Source organism: Triturus cristatus, chromosome 2_1 (assembly GCF_964204655.1).
Source record: "Triturus cristatus chromosome 2_1, aTriCri1.1, whole genome shotgun sequence".
Classification (NCBI taxonomy): domain Eukaryota; kingdom Metazoa; phylum Chordata; class Amphibia; order Caudata; family Salamandridae; genus Triturus; species Triturus cristatus.
Genome location: NC_140581.1, coordinates 124,826,747 through 124,845,322, shown reverse-complemented (window position 1 = coordinate 124,845,322; position 18,576 = coordinate 124,826,747). Strand labels below are relative to the sequence as shown.

At 47.1% G+C, this 18,576-nt stretch overlaps 1 protein-coding gene across 6 annotated transcripts in view; it reads right to left on the bottom strand.

The window, feature by feature from the left end:
• Positions 1 to 18,576, bottom strand: part of UBAP2 (ubiquitin associated protein 2) — a 1,669,217-nt gene that overhangs the window by 286,053 nt on the left and 1,364,588 nt on the right. For all 6 annotated transcript variants that reach the window (XM_085628825.1, XM_085628795.1, XM_085628777.1 and 3 more), the window contains exon 22: positions 146 to 224. In XM_085628825.1, the coding sequence (XP_085484951.1) occupies positions 146 to 224 (79 nt within the window). The remainder of the gene's footprint in view (positions 1 to 145; positions 225 to 18,576) is intronic.

Sequence of the window (18,576 nt, the reverse complement as noted above, 5' to 3'; positions counted from 1 at the left end):
TATGAATTAATCATTTATCACACTGACATCCCATTTATTTAAAGGTGAAAAACTGGCTTTTCATTTTTCTTAAAAATATGTAGATGCAAACAAGTGCAGTAAAAGTATACTGCACAAATCCAAACTTCGAAAACTTTACACTAACCTGAGTACGGGTTGTTAGCAAGACCTCCATCTCTTGCTGTTAAAGTTGCAGGAGCAGGAAATGTAATTCCATAGTAATCCTAAAAACAAAATGGGACTTCATGAACATGCCAGAAGGAGGATTTCCAAGAGAACACAAAAAGGGCATGCGTAATATCCCTTGGATTTTGTGACATGTACAGAGATAAAAGGTCGACATTACAAAATTTAAGTATGGTGATTATATTCTTAAATGCAGTTTGCATTTAAGCTTTTACACATCACTTTGGAAAACAGCAAAAGAAACAAGCCTTGGCAAAGCCAACAGGTCTGGGTTTAATGTGTTAACACATGAAACGTCATGGGCCATCACTGCTCAAGTGTACCATGGTTTTGATCAGCCTGCTGGCAAAACTCTGGATTTCAAATGAAGAGGACACTACTTTTCCTCTATATAAGTTTCTATAGCGTTCTCAACAACAGGATTCGATATTCTGGCCCCTGGCACTAAAGTCTCAGTTAATGTGCCAACCTGGAACAAACAAATCGGTTAAACTGCAGCCAATACACAACCCACTGAGCAACGTTTGTGTAAGATAGAGGAGTTCTGGTAATGAAAAAGTCCCATGAGACAAGATGGTGCCAACCAGTGGAAACCTAATACTCTTTCATAAGAAAATCTGACACTCAAGGAGCACTAGACACAATATGCATTTTAAAATGTTTATCTTGAAATACCATTCAAGTTCATACAATATGAATTGCAACCATACAGTATTTAAACAAAGCAGTAAGTATACTAATCAATACTTTTAACAGCAGGAAATATTTTTAAAAGCTTAATGCATTTTTAGCATGAACGCCTTCACTTGCTACTTCTGGTGCTATGATAGCGGCAGATTAGAAAATGGGCAGCCTATCATGAGTTTAAGAGGTGGTGTTCCCACTCATACCTGGGTCAAAACAGTACTAGATCACTTCTGACTTCTAACCCTTTTAGCTCACTTTTATAGTACTAACTAGAGGACTAAAAGCTCTATTTGCTTATAATGGATTACAAGGATAAGTTAAGCATCAGCAGAAATGGTGAAATAATATGCATTCATATAAGCTAGATTATCGCATTTCCAAAGAACACCTAAATAACTAAACATCCAAAGAAAGTGTTTTTCATGAAATCACAGTTGTACATTTCTTGATTATTTGGCTAACACATTTCATATCAAAATCGTCGGAAGGAAAAAAGTGTTTAAGATGTCCCTAAAATATTATTAAAGATTGATGAATTAAATACAATCATATGTAGGATTATCTGTACAGTGATAAATGAAAAAAATAACTAATGTCATTTCTAATTAACCCAGCTGTGCGCAAAAAAGTAAAAAAAAAACAAAATAAAAGAAAAATGGAGGAAGACAAAAAGGTACAAACTGTCCCATAAAAAGACTTTCTTCAGATAAATTCTGAAAAAGCAGAACTGTGGACACTGTGATGCAATATTGTTCCTTTCAATTTCTTTTAACTGGTGAGGTGAACATGAATCTTCTACAAAAACCAGAGGTTTAAGATACAGGAAACAGATTAGATCTTGATGAAGGAACAGGGGCTGAAATAGCTTGTGAAACAGCAACTGCATTGGACAATATAGATCCAGATGTTGATGTAGCGGGGCATGTTGATGAAACATCTATCTACTCAATAACTGAAATATATCTGCACTCTGCCAGATACATCAAAAGGGGGCCCAGGGGAAAATTATTTAAAGACCACTGGGTTCCTAACCCCCTAATTCTAAATGTATTATAACTACAAAATAGAAACCTATTGTCTAACTTGAAAACAAATTGGAGAAAAATTAGGAGAAAGTCAAGAAGCACGCGAGTACCACTACTAGTGGAAATGAATCCCATCAGCCACCTGGGTAGCCACCCACATCATCTGGGATCCAGTGGCCCTAGCTGTGCCATCAAGATTGAACAAGGCAACAGCTTGGCGGGCAACTAGACTCAAACTCACGGTTCAGGATATAGTATCTACAGTAGTAAACAAAGATGTGGTGTGATCTTAGGAGGTGGTGCGAGAAAGCAGTGCAGTGAAAAATGTGAATCTTAAAATCATCTACTGAAACAGATATGAAGCTTTAATGGTTCTGTCTAAGTGATGAAATAAAACCAGTGCAAGAGTTGCTTTGAAAAAATAACTGCTCACGTCCAGTTGGAAAAATGGTCTACATGTTTCAGCCTATGGATTATGTGGAAATCCGGCTTTCGTCAGGACCTAGGAGTATTTGCTACTGCTATGTAATAATGTGAATTAACCCAATTGTGAAAAAACATCAACGTGAAAAAAACACAATAAATGGAAGATTTAGAAGGTAACTTTCATTCACGTGTGATTTGTTGCAACAAACTTTATACCCGTTTTTGTTGATTCAGAGCGGGGCCTCATTTCCCAGAGCGGATGCCTGGTGAGGAGGAGAGCACGCCCGTACTGTGATGGGAAATGGATGGACACTCCTGTAATAACCAGTAAAGAGTGTTGAATGGTTAAGTCCACAACCAAAGTAGGTTGTATATCCTCCATTTATTGTGTTTTTTTCACGTTGATGTTTTTTCACAATTGGGTTAATTCACATTATTACATAGCAGTAGCAAATACTCCTAGGTCCTGACGAAAGCCGGATTTCCACATAATCCATAGGCTGAAACATGTAGACCATTTTTCCAACTGGACGGGAGCAGTTATTTTTTCAAAGCAGCTTGCACTGGTTTTATTTCATCACTTAGACAGAACCATTAAAGCTTCATATCTGTTTCAGTAGATGATTTTAAGATTCACATTTTTTACTGCACTGCTTTCTCTCACCACCTCCTAAGATTACACCACATCTTTGTTTACTACGGTAGATACTATATCCTGAACCGTGAGTTTGAGTCTAGTTGCCCGCCAAGCTGTTGCCTTGTTCAATCTTGATGGCACAGCTAGGGCCACTGGATCCCAGATGATGTGGGTGGCTACCCAGGTGGCTGATGGGATTCATTTCCACTAGTAGTGGTACTCACGTGCTTCTTGACTTTTCTCCTAATTTTTCTCCAATTTGTTTTCAAGTTAGACCATAGGTTTCTATTTTGTAGTTATGAAACATCTATCTATACACCCCCCTTACCCCCCCATAATTTAGAGAAAAAGAAATGCCTCATGGCCTGACTGGGAAGAGCAAGTGTTGGTGCTGAAGGATTCATATTTTGCACACAATTCTGTTACACACAGTGTCTTTTTGGTAATCCCAGCGCCAGGATACCCGTTGGGTGGCAGCTACGCTATAAAAGTCTTGCCTTACATTACACACTTCAAAATAGTTACTTAACAACACAGCAAAGTTGGTGCAGCATGATCATTGAAGTAGCTCCTTTATGCTGAGATATGTGATAGGTGGAATTTCCAAAAGAATTTTCGAGCAGACCATTTTAAAACAACTCGTGCACCAGAATACTAGTCTCACTTGTGGAGACTTTAATTCGTGGAATGACAGTGCAATGTTCACTTCTAGCTGCCTACCATAAGGTTCCAAAAAACAATGCCATTCTTTCACAGCACTGCTTCTCAGTAGGATAGCTGTCCTCTATTTTGCGGTTTCAATGAAAATGGCACAGCCAACAATCGGCAGTGTAGCTGAACATCCACCAAACAGACTTGAAACTATTGCACTGAAGAATAGAGCCAAACAGTCTAAAAGCCAGTTAATCAACCAGATCCTATCTTTTTAAAAATCTGAGCGACGCCTGTTGTATATGAAACAGTTGATGATATTACAACGCATGCTTTTACCGCACACGCATTGACCACAAAATCTTTACACATATATTTGCAGAAAAAAATACAAAGGTTACATGGACATTATAGTTAGAAAACAGAACAAAAAAAATAACTTATAAATTCCCCCCCCCCAAAAAAATCCAAAGGTTACAGAGACATAGTTTGGTTCTGACTTTATACAGGCAAAATCATTGCCTGGAATCTCTGTAGAATTCCCTTTTAGAATCAATGGTGTTTTTAAATCTTCGGTGGAAGAAAACCGTAGGGAGATAAACTGCTAATGCACAAGTTACTTACTTGTGTAACGATATATCTGTAAGAGACATTAATTAGTGATAGATTTCTTACCGTAGAATATTCCCTAGTTGTCAGACTGGATCCAAAAAGTTTTCGTCAGCAGTACCCCTGCGCGTCGGTAGGCGTCGTCGTGCAGCTCCGCGTACGTCGCTGGCGTCGTAGTTGCCGAGATGACGTCGTCGGAGCTACTTAGACACACCCACACGCGCTGACGTCAGTTCTGTACACGACTTTCCGCGCCAGGAACGCAGAGCCATGCCAGAGATCGACTACTGGTGCATTGAAACTAGGGTCCTGAAAGGGATGACCGTGACCCTAGAAATCAGTTCGCAGAACGGGGAGGATGGGCGGGCGGTAAGGAATCTATCACCAACTAATGTCTCTTACAGATCCCAAGGACCCCAATAACTATCGACCGATCTCTAGGCTTCCTCTGCCAGCCAAATTACTGGAAAAAGAAATGAATAGCCAACTCAGTGATTTTCTTCTTTCTAACAACTCTTTGGATTCATCACATTATGGGTTCAGATCCTTTCATAGCACTGAGTTGGCTCTGTTAAAAATCCACGGAGGAAATTAGAGAGGCTGTGGATAGGGGAGGGAATGCTATTCTGATCTTATTAGACCTATCCGCGGCCTTTGATACTGTTCACCACATGGTACTGCCTAACCGGCTATCTGAAATAGGTATAAGTGGTTCGGCCTGGAAACTGTTGCAATGGTTCCTGTCGGACAGGTCACAAACTGTAGACCTAGATGGTAACATCTCAGAACCTTTTTCACTGCCGTGTGGGGTGCCACAGGGCTCAGCTCTTAGCCCCACACATTTTAATATCTATGTGGCACCCCTGGCCGGTATCATTAGGTCCTTTGGTTTCCAGCTCACCTCTTATGCTGACGACACACAAATTGTGTTGTCGCTGACGGAGGGAGCGGAAAAGGAGGCAGGCGATCGCTTCCATGACTGTATGGGATCCATCTCAGCCTGGATGTCCGACAATTGTCTAAAGCTTAACTCGGCTAAGACTGAGGTTTTAAAATTTGGCAATAATCCACGGGTGTGGACACCAGAGTGGTCGCCGGAGGATCTGGGCTTGTGTCCTGTACCGTCAAGAAAAGCCAAGAATCTTGGTATAGTGGTGGATAATAAATTCACCATGGGGGACCAAGTGAGCATGGTGACCTCTGCATGCGTCATGGTCCTCAGAATAATCAAGACAATTAGGTTCTTCCTGTCTGAGAGGAGCCTTAGGACTGTGGTGACGGCACTCATAATGTCGCGTCTCCACTATTGCAACAGCTTATATAACAATGTTCAAAAACAACATCTGAACAGGCTGTAAATGGTCCAGAATGCTGACCGGAACACCCAGGTTTGTCTCAGTTAAGGGAGAACGTAAGAAATTGCACGGGCTTCCAGTACCATTAAGATCACGCTTTAAAGCTCTTTGTATTGTCTTTAAAGCTGTGAATGGAACAGGTCCTGAGTTCCTTAAATCCAAATTCTCATGGTATATCCCAAACAGAACATTTAGGTAAACTGGGTCTAAACGAGTAATAACCCCCCTCCCCCCTTTTAAGAAAACAAACTGGGGAGACAGAAGCTTTGTTCACTGCGCCTCTAAGGCATGGAATGAACTGCTGTTCCAACTGAGAAATGCCCCAGATCTTATTTCTTTTCGGAAGGGTTTGAAGACATGGTTCTTTTCTCACCTCTAGGCCTTATGCTCCTCAGGTAATCAGTGCTTAGTGCCAGGATACCCTAGGGTAACCGTGCGCTCTATAAGCATAAATAACATAACATAACAGATATATCGTTACACATGTAAGTAACTTGTGCATCTGAAAGAGACACGTTAGTGATAGATCCATTACCTTAGAATACATACCCAAGCAATACCAACCCCAGTGGTGGGTCTGCGAATGGCGATTACGCCAGAAAGTCACGGAGAACCGAACGGCCAAAGAAGCCGTCTATCCGGACTGGACTGTCAAGGCAATAGTGCTTAGTGAAAGTGTGCAGTGAGGCCCACGTGGCCGCCTGACACATGTCCTGCAGTGGGACACGGCGTCCCAATGCTGTAGTAGCCGCTGTCGGCCTGGGTGCGCAACCCTACTGGAGGTTCCTTTTAAGCCAAAGAGTAACAGGCTTGAATACACAAGACAACCCAGCGTGATAGTTCTCTTGTGCATAGTCCGGCCTTTCCTGGCACCCGCGTAGCCAACAAAGAGCTGGTCATCTACCCAGAATTGTTGTGTGCGGTTGAGGTATAATGAAAGCGCACGTTTGGGGTCCAGACGGTGGAACCTCTCTTCCTCTCTGGAAGGCTGCGGAGGCGGAAAGAAAGTGGGCAGAGTGACAGTTTGCCCCAGATGAAAGGCAGTGACTACTTTTGGTAGAAAGGAGGAACGTGGCCGAAGCACAACCTTGTCCGGATGAACTGCCAGGAAAGGAGGTTTACATGAAAGAGCCTGGAGGTCATTCACACGCCTAGCGGAGGTGATAGCCACCAGGAAGACGGTTTTCAAAGTCAATAACCTTAAAAGACAGTTATGAAGAGGCTCAAAGGGAGTGCACATTAAGTATGTGAGAAACAGGTTCAAGTTCCACTGAGGCATAACAAAAGGAATAGGAGGGAAAAGGTGAGTAATGCCTTTGAGAAATCTATTGACAACGGGGGACTTGAAAAGAGAGGGCTGATCAGGAAGCCTGAGAAAGGCTGAAAGAGCAGAAAGGTAGCCTTTAATAGTGCCCAGAGCAGAGCCCTGCTGGGCCAAAGAGAGAAGAAACAATAGGACCTCAGAAAAAGGTGCAGAAAGGGGATCTACAGCTTTCGCTGTGCACCATGCCACAAATTTGGCCCACCGGCAGGCGTATACTGTTTTAGTTGAGGGACGTCTGGCTGCCAGAATAACATTACAGACTTCAGGAGGCAAGTCGAAAGGAATCAACTGTCGCCGCTCAATCTCCACGCAAGGAGGTGGAGGCTGGACAGGTTTGGGTGGAGAACCGTCCCTTGCTGCTGCGACAGTAAATCCTCCCAAAGAGGCAGTCGGATCGGGGGATCCACACTCATACTGAGTAGCTCGGGAAACCAAACTCTTCGAGCCCAGTCCGGCGCCACAAGAATGGCTTGGGCCCGGTCATGTCTGATCGTCTTCAGCACCCTAGGTAGAAGTGGTATAGGCGGAAAGACGTACAACAGACAGCAAATCCACTCGCGACGAAAAGCGTCTGAGCGAGTGTCCAACGCGCAGAACTGCTGACATTGCGCGTTCTCTTCGGTGGCGAATAGATCTAACCAAGGTTCTCCCCACTGTTGAAAGAGACCTTGCACCACCTCTGAGTGAAGATGTCATTTGTGATCAAGCATGCACCGGCGGCTGAGTTCGTCCGCCCTGGCGTTCAAAGAACCTGCCAAGTGTTGAACCACCAGGAGAATGCCCTGGCGTTCCAGCCATGTCCAGAGGTGCAGAGCCTCCTGACATAGGGTCCACGACCCCACCACGCCTTGCTTGTTGCAGTACCACATGGCGGTGGTGTTATCCGTGAGCACCTGCACTACATTCCCCTGAACAAAGGAATGGAATGCTTTCAGTGCAAGTCGGATCGCCCAGAGCTCCAAAAGATTGATATGGAGCTTTGACTCTGCCGGAGACCAGAGGCCTCTGATCTTCGCCTCTCCCATGTGGCCGCCCCATCCCGGGAGGGACGCATCCGTCACCAATGTGTGCTCCGGTTGGGGAAGGGAGAGGGATCTGCTGCTGACCCAACGCTGGTCCGTGAGCCACCACTGCAAGTCTTGTGCAGTGCCCTCCGAGATCTGGACGTAGTCCGACAGGTTTCCATGATGCTGCACCCACTGGAACTTCAAGTCCCACTGCAGACCCCGCATATACCATCTAGCATGATTGATCAGCAGGATGCAGGAGCCCATGGGGCCCAGCAGCCTCAGTGTCTTCCTGACCGAAACCCAGGACAAGGGCTGAAAAATCTGAATCATAGCCCAAATGTCCTTGACTCGCTGTTCGGGAGGATAAACCCGAAATCGCGCCGTGTCCAGAACCGCTCCGATGAAGAGGAGCTTTTTAGAGGGAATCAGATGCGACTTTGGCATGTTGATGGAGAACCCTAGCAATCGCAGGAGGCCGGCCGTAGTATGGAGGTGGGAGACGACTGCCTGGGGCGAGCCTGCCTTCAACAGCCAGTCGTCGAGGTAGGGGAGTACTGAAACCACTGATCTGCGCAGATGAGCTGCGACCACCGCCATCACTTTCGTTAACACCCGAGGGGCGCTGGTAAGGCCGAAAAGGAGCACGGTGAACTGAAAGTGCTCGTGGCCTACCGTGAACCGTAGGTAACGCCGGTGGGCCGGCAGGATGGGGATATGAAAATACGCATCCTGCAAGTCCAATGCTACCATCCAGTCTTGCGGGTCTAGGGCAGACAAGACATGAGCAAGCGTGAACATCTTGAACTTCTCCTTTTGGAGGAAGCAATTGACGTTCCGGAGGACTAAGATAGGACGCAGGCCCTTGTCCTTCTTTGGAATCAAGAAGTAGTGGGAATAACGACCACAACCTACTTCTGGTGTTGGAACGCGCTCAATGGACTCCTTGGCCAAGAGGGCCACAACTTTTTGCTGGAGAAGTGCCAAGTGATCCCCCGACATGCGGTGGTACTGTGGTGGCATGACTGAAGGGGTAGATTCGAAAGGGAGGGAGTAGCCTCTTCGAATGATTTGCAGAACCCACCTGTCTGAAGTGATGGTGCGCCAGTGGTGGAGGGGATGACGAATCCTGCCACCCACTGGCGTTTGGTGGGCCTGAAACAGCGGACTTTTAAGGCAGTGGTGACAGGGGTGGTGGTAGACTGACCTGCCCGCTGGCCCCGGGACCCACCTCTGCGGGTCTGCGGCTGCACTGAGACTGCTGCTGCGCAGGCCTGCGGCTGTGAAATGAACGCGCCTGAGAGCCTCGTCCTTGCCCATGAAAGGCAGCCCCAAGGGAGTTTGTGGGGCAGAAAGGCCCAAGGACTGGGACGTAGCCCGGGAGTCCTTAAAGCGCTCCAATGTGCTATCGGCTTTGTCACCATAGAGGTGTGTGCCATCAAAGGGCATCTCTAAAAGTATTTTGGACGTCCCCCGAGAAGCCAGTAGTCCTGAGCCAGGCATAACAGCGGAGCGCCACTGTTGTGGAGATTGCTCGTCCGAGCGAGTAGGCGGTCTCAAGGCCACAATGGATAGTGAATTTTGCAGCGTCTCACCCCTCGGTAATAGCCTGGGAGAGCACTGCCTGCGCTTCCACTGGACACTGAGGAAGAACCTGCGCCACCATGTCCCACAAGGAGTGGGAATAATGGCCCAAAAGGCATGCGGTGTTCACCGACCGCAGCCCTTAACTAGCCGAGGAGAAAATCTTTTTCCCAAACAGCTCCAGTTTCTTGGATTTCCTATTTGGAGGCGCGGAAGGGAATGTGCTTGGAGATGCAGAGGCCTGGACAACGAGGCTCTCAGGTGTTGTGTTAGGAAACTGGGGCCGCCTGGGGCCGGGCGATGGTGCCGTGCTACACTTTTATGCACAGGAGGGTCGTAGGCGGCGCTGTTGCTGGACAGGGCGCCGGCCTCAGATCCGGACGCGGCTTATTTACATGTACCGTTGGCATGCTCTACAACCCGTTATTTTCTAGGCAGATAGTATAGTAACCGTACTCTCAGACCGAATATGGCATCCTTGAAAGCCGGACCATTGTCTGAATGAAAGGTAGGAACAGCTCCCATAGCTACTAGGCACTGCAAGTCTTATGACCACATAAGCATTAGAATTTCTTTGTGGCCAACCCCCCAAAAACATGGAGCATAAATCAACCACAACATACACACATATATATACATACATACATTCACTGAAAAAAACCATAGGTTTCAGGGACGTTATAGTTAGTTGTACATTTCACTCATAGAAATTCCCCTGTTATAGTTAGTTAAGCTAACTATAACTCGCGCCCCCGCAATGCACTGCTGATGATGTCACATATATCATCATTCATGACATGGTCAGTGACATCACTGATGATATCACTGATGACATCTCAAATGACATCACTGATGACATCATCCAGTGAATGTGTGTTTCTATAAAATGTAAATATGTTTTATATATATATGCCAAGGTGTATTGAAGAATGAATGGGTGTATAACAGTCAGGATGGATGATTAAGTAGGTGTGTGACTGACTGTATAAGTGAGTGATTAATTGTGTCTTGTTTAATTCATGTGTTAGCAACTAATACAGACAGTCACACAGTTTAGGTTGTCAGTTGGTGTAAGCAGTTCCAGGGTTTGGTTAGCAACTAAATGAGGATCTATATGAGCTATTGATTGCTTGTCTGGGTACCAGTATGGGTGCCTGAGTGTCTGTATAGGTGGGTGAAGTGTGTGACTCTGTGTATAGATGTGTGAGTGGATAATTCACTGGGTATATGTGTTCAAGTCTGTATCTGTGAAGGACTGTATGGCTTGGTGAGTGTGTGTATGAGTGTCTTGGTGAGTAAATGGATCCCTCAGTGGTACATGTGTGAGTAACTCCATATGTGAAAGGCAGCATATATGAGTATTGGACTGTATAAATGACTATATGTGAGAGTGAGTGATTGTGAGAGTGCCTGTATGGATCAGTGTGTGCTTGTATTAGTTATTTTATTAGAGTGTAAGTATGTGTTAGTATATGTTTAAATAAGTGACGTGGTATGTGTATAACTGTACAGGCAAGTAAATGAAAGTGTGATTGATTATTTCCATTACTGACTAGGTGTGTGAATAACTATGAATGAGAGACGGTGTGTGAGTGTCTGTATAGATATGTGACTGCATATGATAATGCTGTATTGATAGCTGACTGTATGTATGAGTGACTGTATGGGTGAATGAATGGATGTGTGTGTAGACCAAGGAATTAGTGAGTAGATATGCACTAACTGGTATTGGTGTGTTCATGGTTTCGAATATTATAGTCTGTATTTTAGAGTGGGTGTATCAAGTGTTATATTAGGGTCTGATAAGGTGCATCAGATTTTGACTTGGATGATGTCATCAGTGATGTCATTTGAGGTGTCATCAGTGATGTTACTGACCATGTCATGAATGATGTAGTATGTGACATAATCAGCAGTGTATTGCGGGGGCGCGAGTTATAGTTAGCTCAACTAACTAAAACAGGGGAATTTCTATGGTTTTCTATGAGTGAAATGTCCAACTTACTATAACGTCTCTGAAACCTATGGTTTTTTCAGTGAATTTCAAAGGTTTTTTAAATGCTAATTTCCAACTATAACGTGCCTGAAACCTATGCTTTTTTCAGCGAATTTCAAAGGTTTTTTAAATGCTTAATTTCGAAATATAACGTGCCTGAAACCTATGGTTTTTTTTCAATGAATTTCTAAGGTTTTTTAAATGCTAATTTCTAACTATAACGTGCCTGAAACCTATGGTTTTTTCAGTGAATTTCAAAGGTATTTTAAATGCTAATTTCTAATTATAATGTTCATTAAACCTATCTTTTTTTCTGTGTTTTTTAATTATCAACTCATTCTTAACTTGGTGAAAACTGCAAATCTCACCACTCTTCCATCGATACCTTACGCCAACAAAATCGCCACAAACGAGAGCCACAACTAACACTAATGAAATGCAAAGTAGGCGTTCCCGTGCAAAAAAAAAACCCACGAAAACACCACTTCCGCATATTTTCAACGACCAGAAAAATCTGCAATGCGATCCAAAAAGCAGGCGATAAGCAGGGTTCGCAGTAACAAATTGACATCAACCTTTAACTGGTGTAAGGAGGTCGACTATCTACTTGAATTGGACCCAACTTACAGCCACATCTAAAGACCAACACATGACAGAGCTACTGATCATGCAGGTCCGACACACAACAAGACCACAACACCCAGCGCCACCACTACCAGAACCTCCCTCCCGCACCCCCCCTACTACCACCAAGGCAGCGCAAAACCGGACAACGGACCTTCCCAAAACACCATGCCCCTCAGCCACACAATAGCTGAATGTTGGGAGATGTGGCAACCAACTATATATGAAGGAGGCAAGTCACCCTTCAGCAATATAGCACACAATGCCAAGTGTAACACTGATGTGCTGCACAGACCTCACTATGCAAAACATAAACCTCTCCATGCGGAGATATACTGTTGATACTTGTAGTGTAGTGCACAGTGGACGCAACCATGTTACCGCAGGCAGTGGGGAAGATCTGTCATGTAGCTGTGTTGTCCCCCCCCCACCCTCCCTGGAAACGGCGTGGGCTGCTCCAACATACGCCACTTCAGGTTAGCAGTATGAATATATAGGCCAGGCCTTAGGAGTGGTTCACTTGAGGGAAGACCAACGCGTCTGTCACAGCGGCAGCCCTCACCCTGGCACGTGGCTGCCGCCATAACCGCAGGCCTCCTCGACACAGGCCCCCTGTGAACCCAGCGGCACAGCACCGCAGACTTATGTCTGTACCGACTACTGCCTTCGATCTACACTGCGGATAGCAGCGCTCACAATTCAGATGCAGTGACGATTGCAGATGTCACAGTCCAGTTCGCAAGACACTGCTTCCAGTGCAGCCCGCCCAGACGACACATCATCGCACGTTGCGCACACGCTGTGTGCTTCAGGTGCTACTAACTCACTGCACCATAAATCATTGCCACATAGCTGTGCGCCCATCCTGACCGCTGCCTCCGCCCTACACTGAGGTTACACTGTTCACAATTCAAGATTAGTAGCGACGCACCTTGTGTATTGTAGGAGAGTAGGGTCTGCTTTCTATGTTCACCCCCACTTTTTGCTTTTGCTTCACTGGTTTTCGACTTAGATGTGGCTGTGGGCCTGCCAATCAGACCCACAGCCCAGCTGTTCTCTCTCTAAATTCATACTATGTACTTTAGGTGCATAACCCAATTGGTAAGGATCACCTTATTAGCCCCTGTATAGTGTACCTTAGGTACCCAGGGCATAGGTGTACCCTAGGCCTACCAGGCGCTGCAGCATGTATTATGCCACCCCTGGCTGCCCTTCCATTATGACACAACTGGCTGATCACTCAGCTGGGGCAAGGTCATGTAATCACCCCTTGCTTAGGTGTAGTATTCCTATACCTACCTTATATATAGACACATGTGTACCTATCAGCCACTCCTATGGCAGGCCTTAACAATCCTGGAGGGGCAGAGTGCTTGGTAACATGTGAGATGGTGCTCTAGCATGAGCTGAGCCTGTCTGCAGCTTTCGGAACCATGTCCTTATAGCTGTTCTATGATATAGCCTACCATATACTCTTAAAGTGCCTTATAATCTTAAACGGTTATGGTAACTATGGTTTGGCTTTATCAAAACATGTCGTGTAAGGTGTCTAACACTTTGGAATAATACCCCCATACCATTTCTGGTGATGAGGATATTATTCCTCCCTTCTAGAGGGAGAAGACATGTTGAAACCTACTTACCCGGTTAAAGTTAACCAGAGCCCCAGCATCACAAAATGGATGCTGCTGCCACAGACACAAGTCTGACCTCCTGCTGCTGGGAGTCCTTCCAGCGAGGGAGGCTTGGACAATAGGTTTCCTGCCTTGGGAGGTGCGAGCACCACCCCAGACAGGACTTAGTGTATTGGGGCAGGGAAGGATGAAAGAAACTAGACACTACCTGGGGCACACAAGGTGTCCCATGCATAGTCAAGTTCAAACCGGCGCTGGGGCACACCAGCCCCAGCTCTGGCGTGAAACTGGACAAAGGAAAGGGGGTGTAACCACTCCCCTTCCTGGTCCCACCCATAGGAGGGACCTTGCAGGTAGCCCAGCCCACTAGCCCAGTATATCAGTAGGTAGCTGAGCCCTGCAAAATTAGATTATCCTGAATCTGCAACTTGAACAGAAACTCTGGACCTTCGACATTCGACCTCAGGAAGAAGACTGAAGAATCTCCTTTGTGGCCAAGGAGTGACCACCCTGGGCAACCAGGCACCATCCAGCGACCGCTGCTTGCTTTGCGACTGATCCTACGAGGGACGACTGCAGAGACTGACCAGCGCCGAGACTTCCAGACACCTCTGAACCAGATCCACTTCTACAGCAAAGCTGAGACCCGTGGAGGCGACGAGGGACCGGCGACTTGGGAAAAGTGGCTAGTAACCGACTAGCGCGACTTCTGAGGCTTCCTCGAGGCTGTGCTTGGGGAATTGAGAAGCCCCCATCCCGAGCACCATCGGCACAGAAGATCAGCTCCCCACACTTCACGTGTTCTGCGGGGGGCCCTTCTGCACCTGAGTTGCTCGACGTGTTGTCCGGTTGCTGGCCCGTTGGCTGGTAACCTCTGCGACGACGAACCTTTGATTTCACCTTGCTGGTCCGGCTCCTCCAGACTGGCACCCGCTCCTCTGTAAAAGAGAAGCACCCCAGACCTTCCTGGTCTGCACCAGAAGCAAGTCCTCCATTCTGCGTGGGTTACGCTTGCCAAGGCTTGTTGGGTCCTAACTCGACATCGACGCCGCAGACAGCAAGAGCCTTCGTGGGACAGCTCACCTCCTGGTCCTGGTCGTCCTCGACGCCTCCTGGTACCCGTGGCTGCTGCGACAAGCTTCACCTCTTCACCTGCATCTGCACGACATCGCCTGGTTCCTTCCCGGCTCCTGGCTGGTGACCTAGACTCTGTCCCTTCTGCTTGCAGGTATCCTTCCTTCTTGATTCCATCATTGGGATCCACCGGACACTCTTCACTGACTGCCTGTCAGCAACTTTCCTTCAGGCATCCATAGGAGTCAACGACTAAACACGACGCAAGTTCACACCTATGCACCCGCAGCCCGTGGGCTAGGTAACTTGAGTACTCCAGTGCTCATAAGGGTATTGACTATCCTAGGGTCTAGTTTCCAAGTCTCGAACTCCTAGCTATTCCAAAAGTGTCCTAAAACTGTTAATTTCTAACAACTACTATTTCTATCGACTTTTTACGCATTACGCGTGAGTGTTTCCACTCTGCACCTGAATCCCGTGGGCCTCCCACTTCCTAACCTTTGGTAGTATAGTGTAGCCCCAGAGATTCCCTAGGCCTAGGACTATCCTGTGTTCGTGACAGTGGTTCTTATACCACTTAGTATATGGTTTGCGTGGCCCCTAGGGCCTAACTGTATTACTTACCTGTGTGACTTAATGTATGCTTAAATAAGACTGTGTTGTACTTACCTCGAATCTCATAAAGAGTGCTGAGGGTTTGACTAGAATAAATACATTCTATTTTTATATCTGTTGTGGTGTCCTTTCATTTGGTATTCAAGGGATTACATATGGTATAACAGCTGGCTTCACATGCCATACAGAGTTTAGCCTAAGACTGCTCTTGTCCATGCTACCACTAGGATAGCTGGTCTATAAGGTTGACTTTACAACCAATCACCATAAGGGTTGTTTGGACTGATACAAGGTGTACACTAGAATTAGTGACATCATATATCAGGCCAAGTTCTCACACAGCCCACATTGGATGGCAAATTTTGCTGCGTTTCTCCCCTTCGCAACCATACAGAAGACTGTGGCAACACTTATGCAACCGTGCCCCACACAGAGTGGGTGTTACGACCAAAAGAGACATGTGGTGTTCACCGACCACAGTCCTAAGTTGGCGGAAGAAAACATCTTCTTCCCAAGATGGCCCAGCTTCTTGGATTCCCTATCTGGGGGAGCAGAAGGGTACACGCCTTTAGATGTTGAGGCTTGGGCCACCAAGCTCTCGGGAGAAGGGTGATGGGAGAGGAAAATTAGTTTGACCGTAGCCGGGCAGTAGCGTCAGGCAATCGTCAACTCCACAGGAGTCCCTGTGCTGGGCCTGGACCAAGTGCCCAGAAGGATGTCTGTGAGGGCCTCATTGAACGGCAAAAAGGGGCTCCGAAGAGGTCGCTGCCGGCTGAAGCACCTCAGTCAGGAGATTAGTCCTGACTGCCACTGTAGGAAACCCAAGGCCTCAGCTGCCCTACACACCACAACAGTATAGGAGGCTCCCTCCTCCGTGGCCACAGTAGGGGGAAAAAAGCATAACAAGGTCTGGGGAGGTATCCAGACCACCGGCCTCACCCAACTCCTCTCTCCAGTGCGGCTTTTCAAGCAGGTCTGGCAAAGGGTCAACAGGCCCCTCCCTATTCTCCTCACCCTCTCCTGGCTGCCGCTCAGGGCGATAGGGAACGTCAGGGTAGAACAGTGGTACAAAAGTACCGGTTGGTGTTGGTACCAGCGTTGAATGATGCTGGTCCAGCTCTGTGTCTAAGTCGAGGGGGAGGCCCGGGTCAACGCCGGCCGGGGACACAACCGGCGTCGGAAGCAGCAGAAGCATCATCAGCGGTATCGGTGCTGGAGGAGGCGTCGTGAGGTAGACCTGCATCGAACCAGATCCAGGCCTGGATCCCTGGTGACCCTGCAGCTCCGAGGCCAGAGCCGCCGGCATTGAAGGCCTAGAGCCCCCAGCTGAGTAAGCGGGCCCGAAGATGCGCCGGCAGAGTCTGGGTGCCCAAAAAAGGAGGGGAGAGCTTTGTAAAATGCACGAAGCTGGGCCGGGGACGCTCTGGCTCCTGGGAAGCTCGGAACCGTCCCAGCAGGCTCTGCGGGCGGAGCCGGAGAACAACTACCTACTGCGTCCTGCGTCGGCCGACGGACAGGAAGAAGGCAAAGAGAGACGGTGCTTCTTCGCCTTCTTCTTGTGCTTCGACTTACTTGAAGATGAAGACTTAGATGAGTAGTGATGGTGGTGACTTCATTACCAGTCCGGCAACCTTCCTCTCGACCGTGACCTTGAGCAGCGCGGAGCTGACTGCTGGGCCTTCAGAATCTTTTGGGACTGCTCCCGCAAAGACTTTGGGTTCCTGTCCCGACAGTCAGAGCCTGGCTAAGTCGAGGTCGCACCAATGGCGCACACGAGGTATAGGCCTGTGACTGACATCAACTTGTGACAAGATTCACAAGGCTTGAAGCCGGTCTGACGATGGGACATCCCTACATGCACCAGGAGTCGAACGTCTCGAAAAAGGTGTCGACAAAAGTCGAAAAATCACTAGTCAAAAAATTACTAAGGGTACCGGTCTCTCCGGATCTGCACTGGCTGGCGCAGAAGAAAGAAATAACTGTCTAAGTACATACCGCGATGCCATTCCGGTGATCACGACGAATGCAGATTCCATCGACGGGCAGGGGTACTGTTGAAGGAAAATTCTCCGGATCCAGTCTGATGCCTGGGGGTAATCCTAAGGTAAGGAATCTATAACTAAGAGTCTCTTTCAGATATATTATCTTACACTGACAATACCCAGCTGATTTTCACCTTTGAGAAGGGAGCTAATTTTGATGATAAGATTAGATCTTGCCTCACCATGGTGTTCGATTGGCTCAGCAGGAACGAACTGAAATGCAATTCAGAAAAGTCGGAAATCATCTTTTTTGGTACCCTGTCCGTGGAGGATGGGCGACGCGCGTGGCCTGAGGAGCTGTCTTTGCCTCTCTCCGCTCAAACCACAGTAAAAAAATCTCGTTGTCCATATTGAAAGCACTCTCTCTATGAGACCTCAAGTCCAGTCTGCAGTGGGTATATGTAATGACCTGCTACGTATGTTGAGAAAATGTCTTCTCTCTCCGGACACCAGGAAAACCGTGGTTCAGGCTCTGGTTACGTCCAGACTGCACTATGCCAACATCTTGTACTTGGGCCTTCCAGGTTATCTCCTCCAGCGCCTCCAAGCGGTTCAAAATGCTGCGGCCAGACTGGTCCTCAGGCTCAAGCCCAGGACGCGAATTCCCTCGCACCTAAAGGCAATACACTGGCTATAGGCAATTTTAAGACCCTGGTACTGCTCTTTAAAGCCCTTCATGAAAGGGGTGCTGGCTATCTCAGGACAAGAGTCAGCCACTACCTGCCAGCCAGAATTCTGAGGTCATCCTCCATGGGCCTCGCCTGTGTCCCCAGAATACGCCTAGTCTGGTCTGTGGGTTGGAGGGGGGAAGATCTTTGAGGCTCTTGGGAGCTCAAGCCTGGAACCATCTCCAAAATTTCCCTCAGATCTACGGCCGACCTAGCGGTTTTTAAGAAACCTCTTAAAACGTGTTTTTTCCAGTGCTAGGGGTGGATGTCTGGTCTGTTATTTCGAGACGATTAGCGCCAGGACACTCTTGTTGAGTATCCGTTACAAATGTGCATCATTCATTCATAGACCAGACTGTGGCACTGACGAGGGAGATGCACAGGTGGCTCAAAGATATGGGACTCCAAAATATATGGCGAGCACTTCACTCC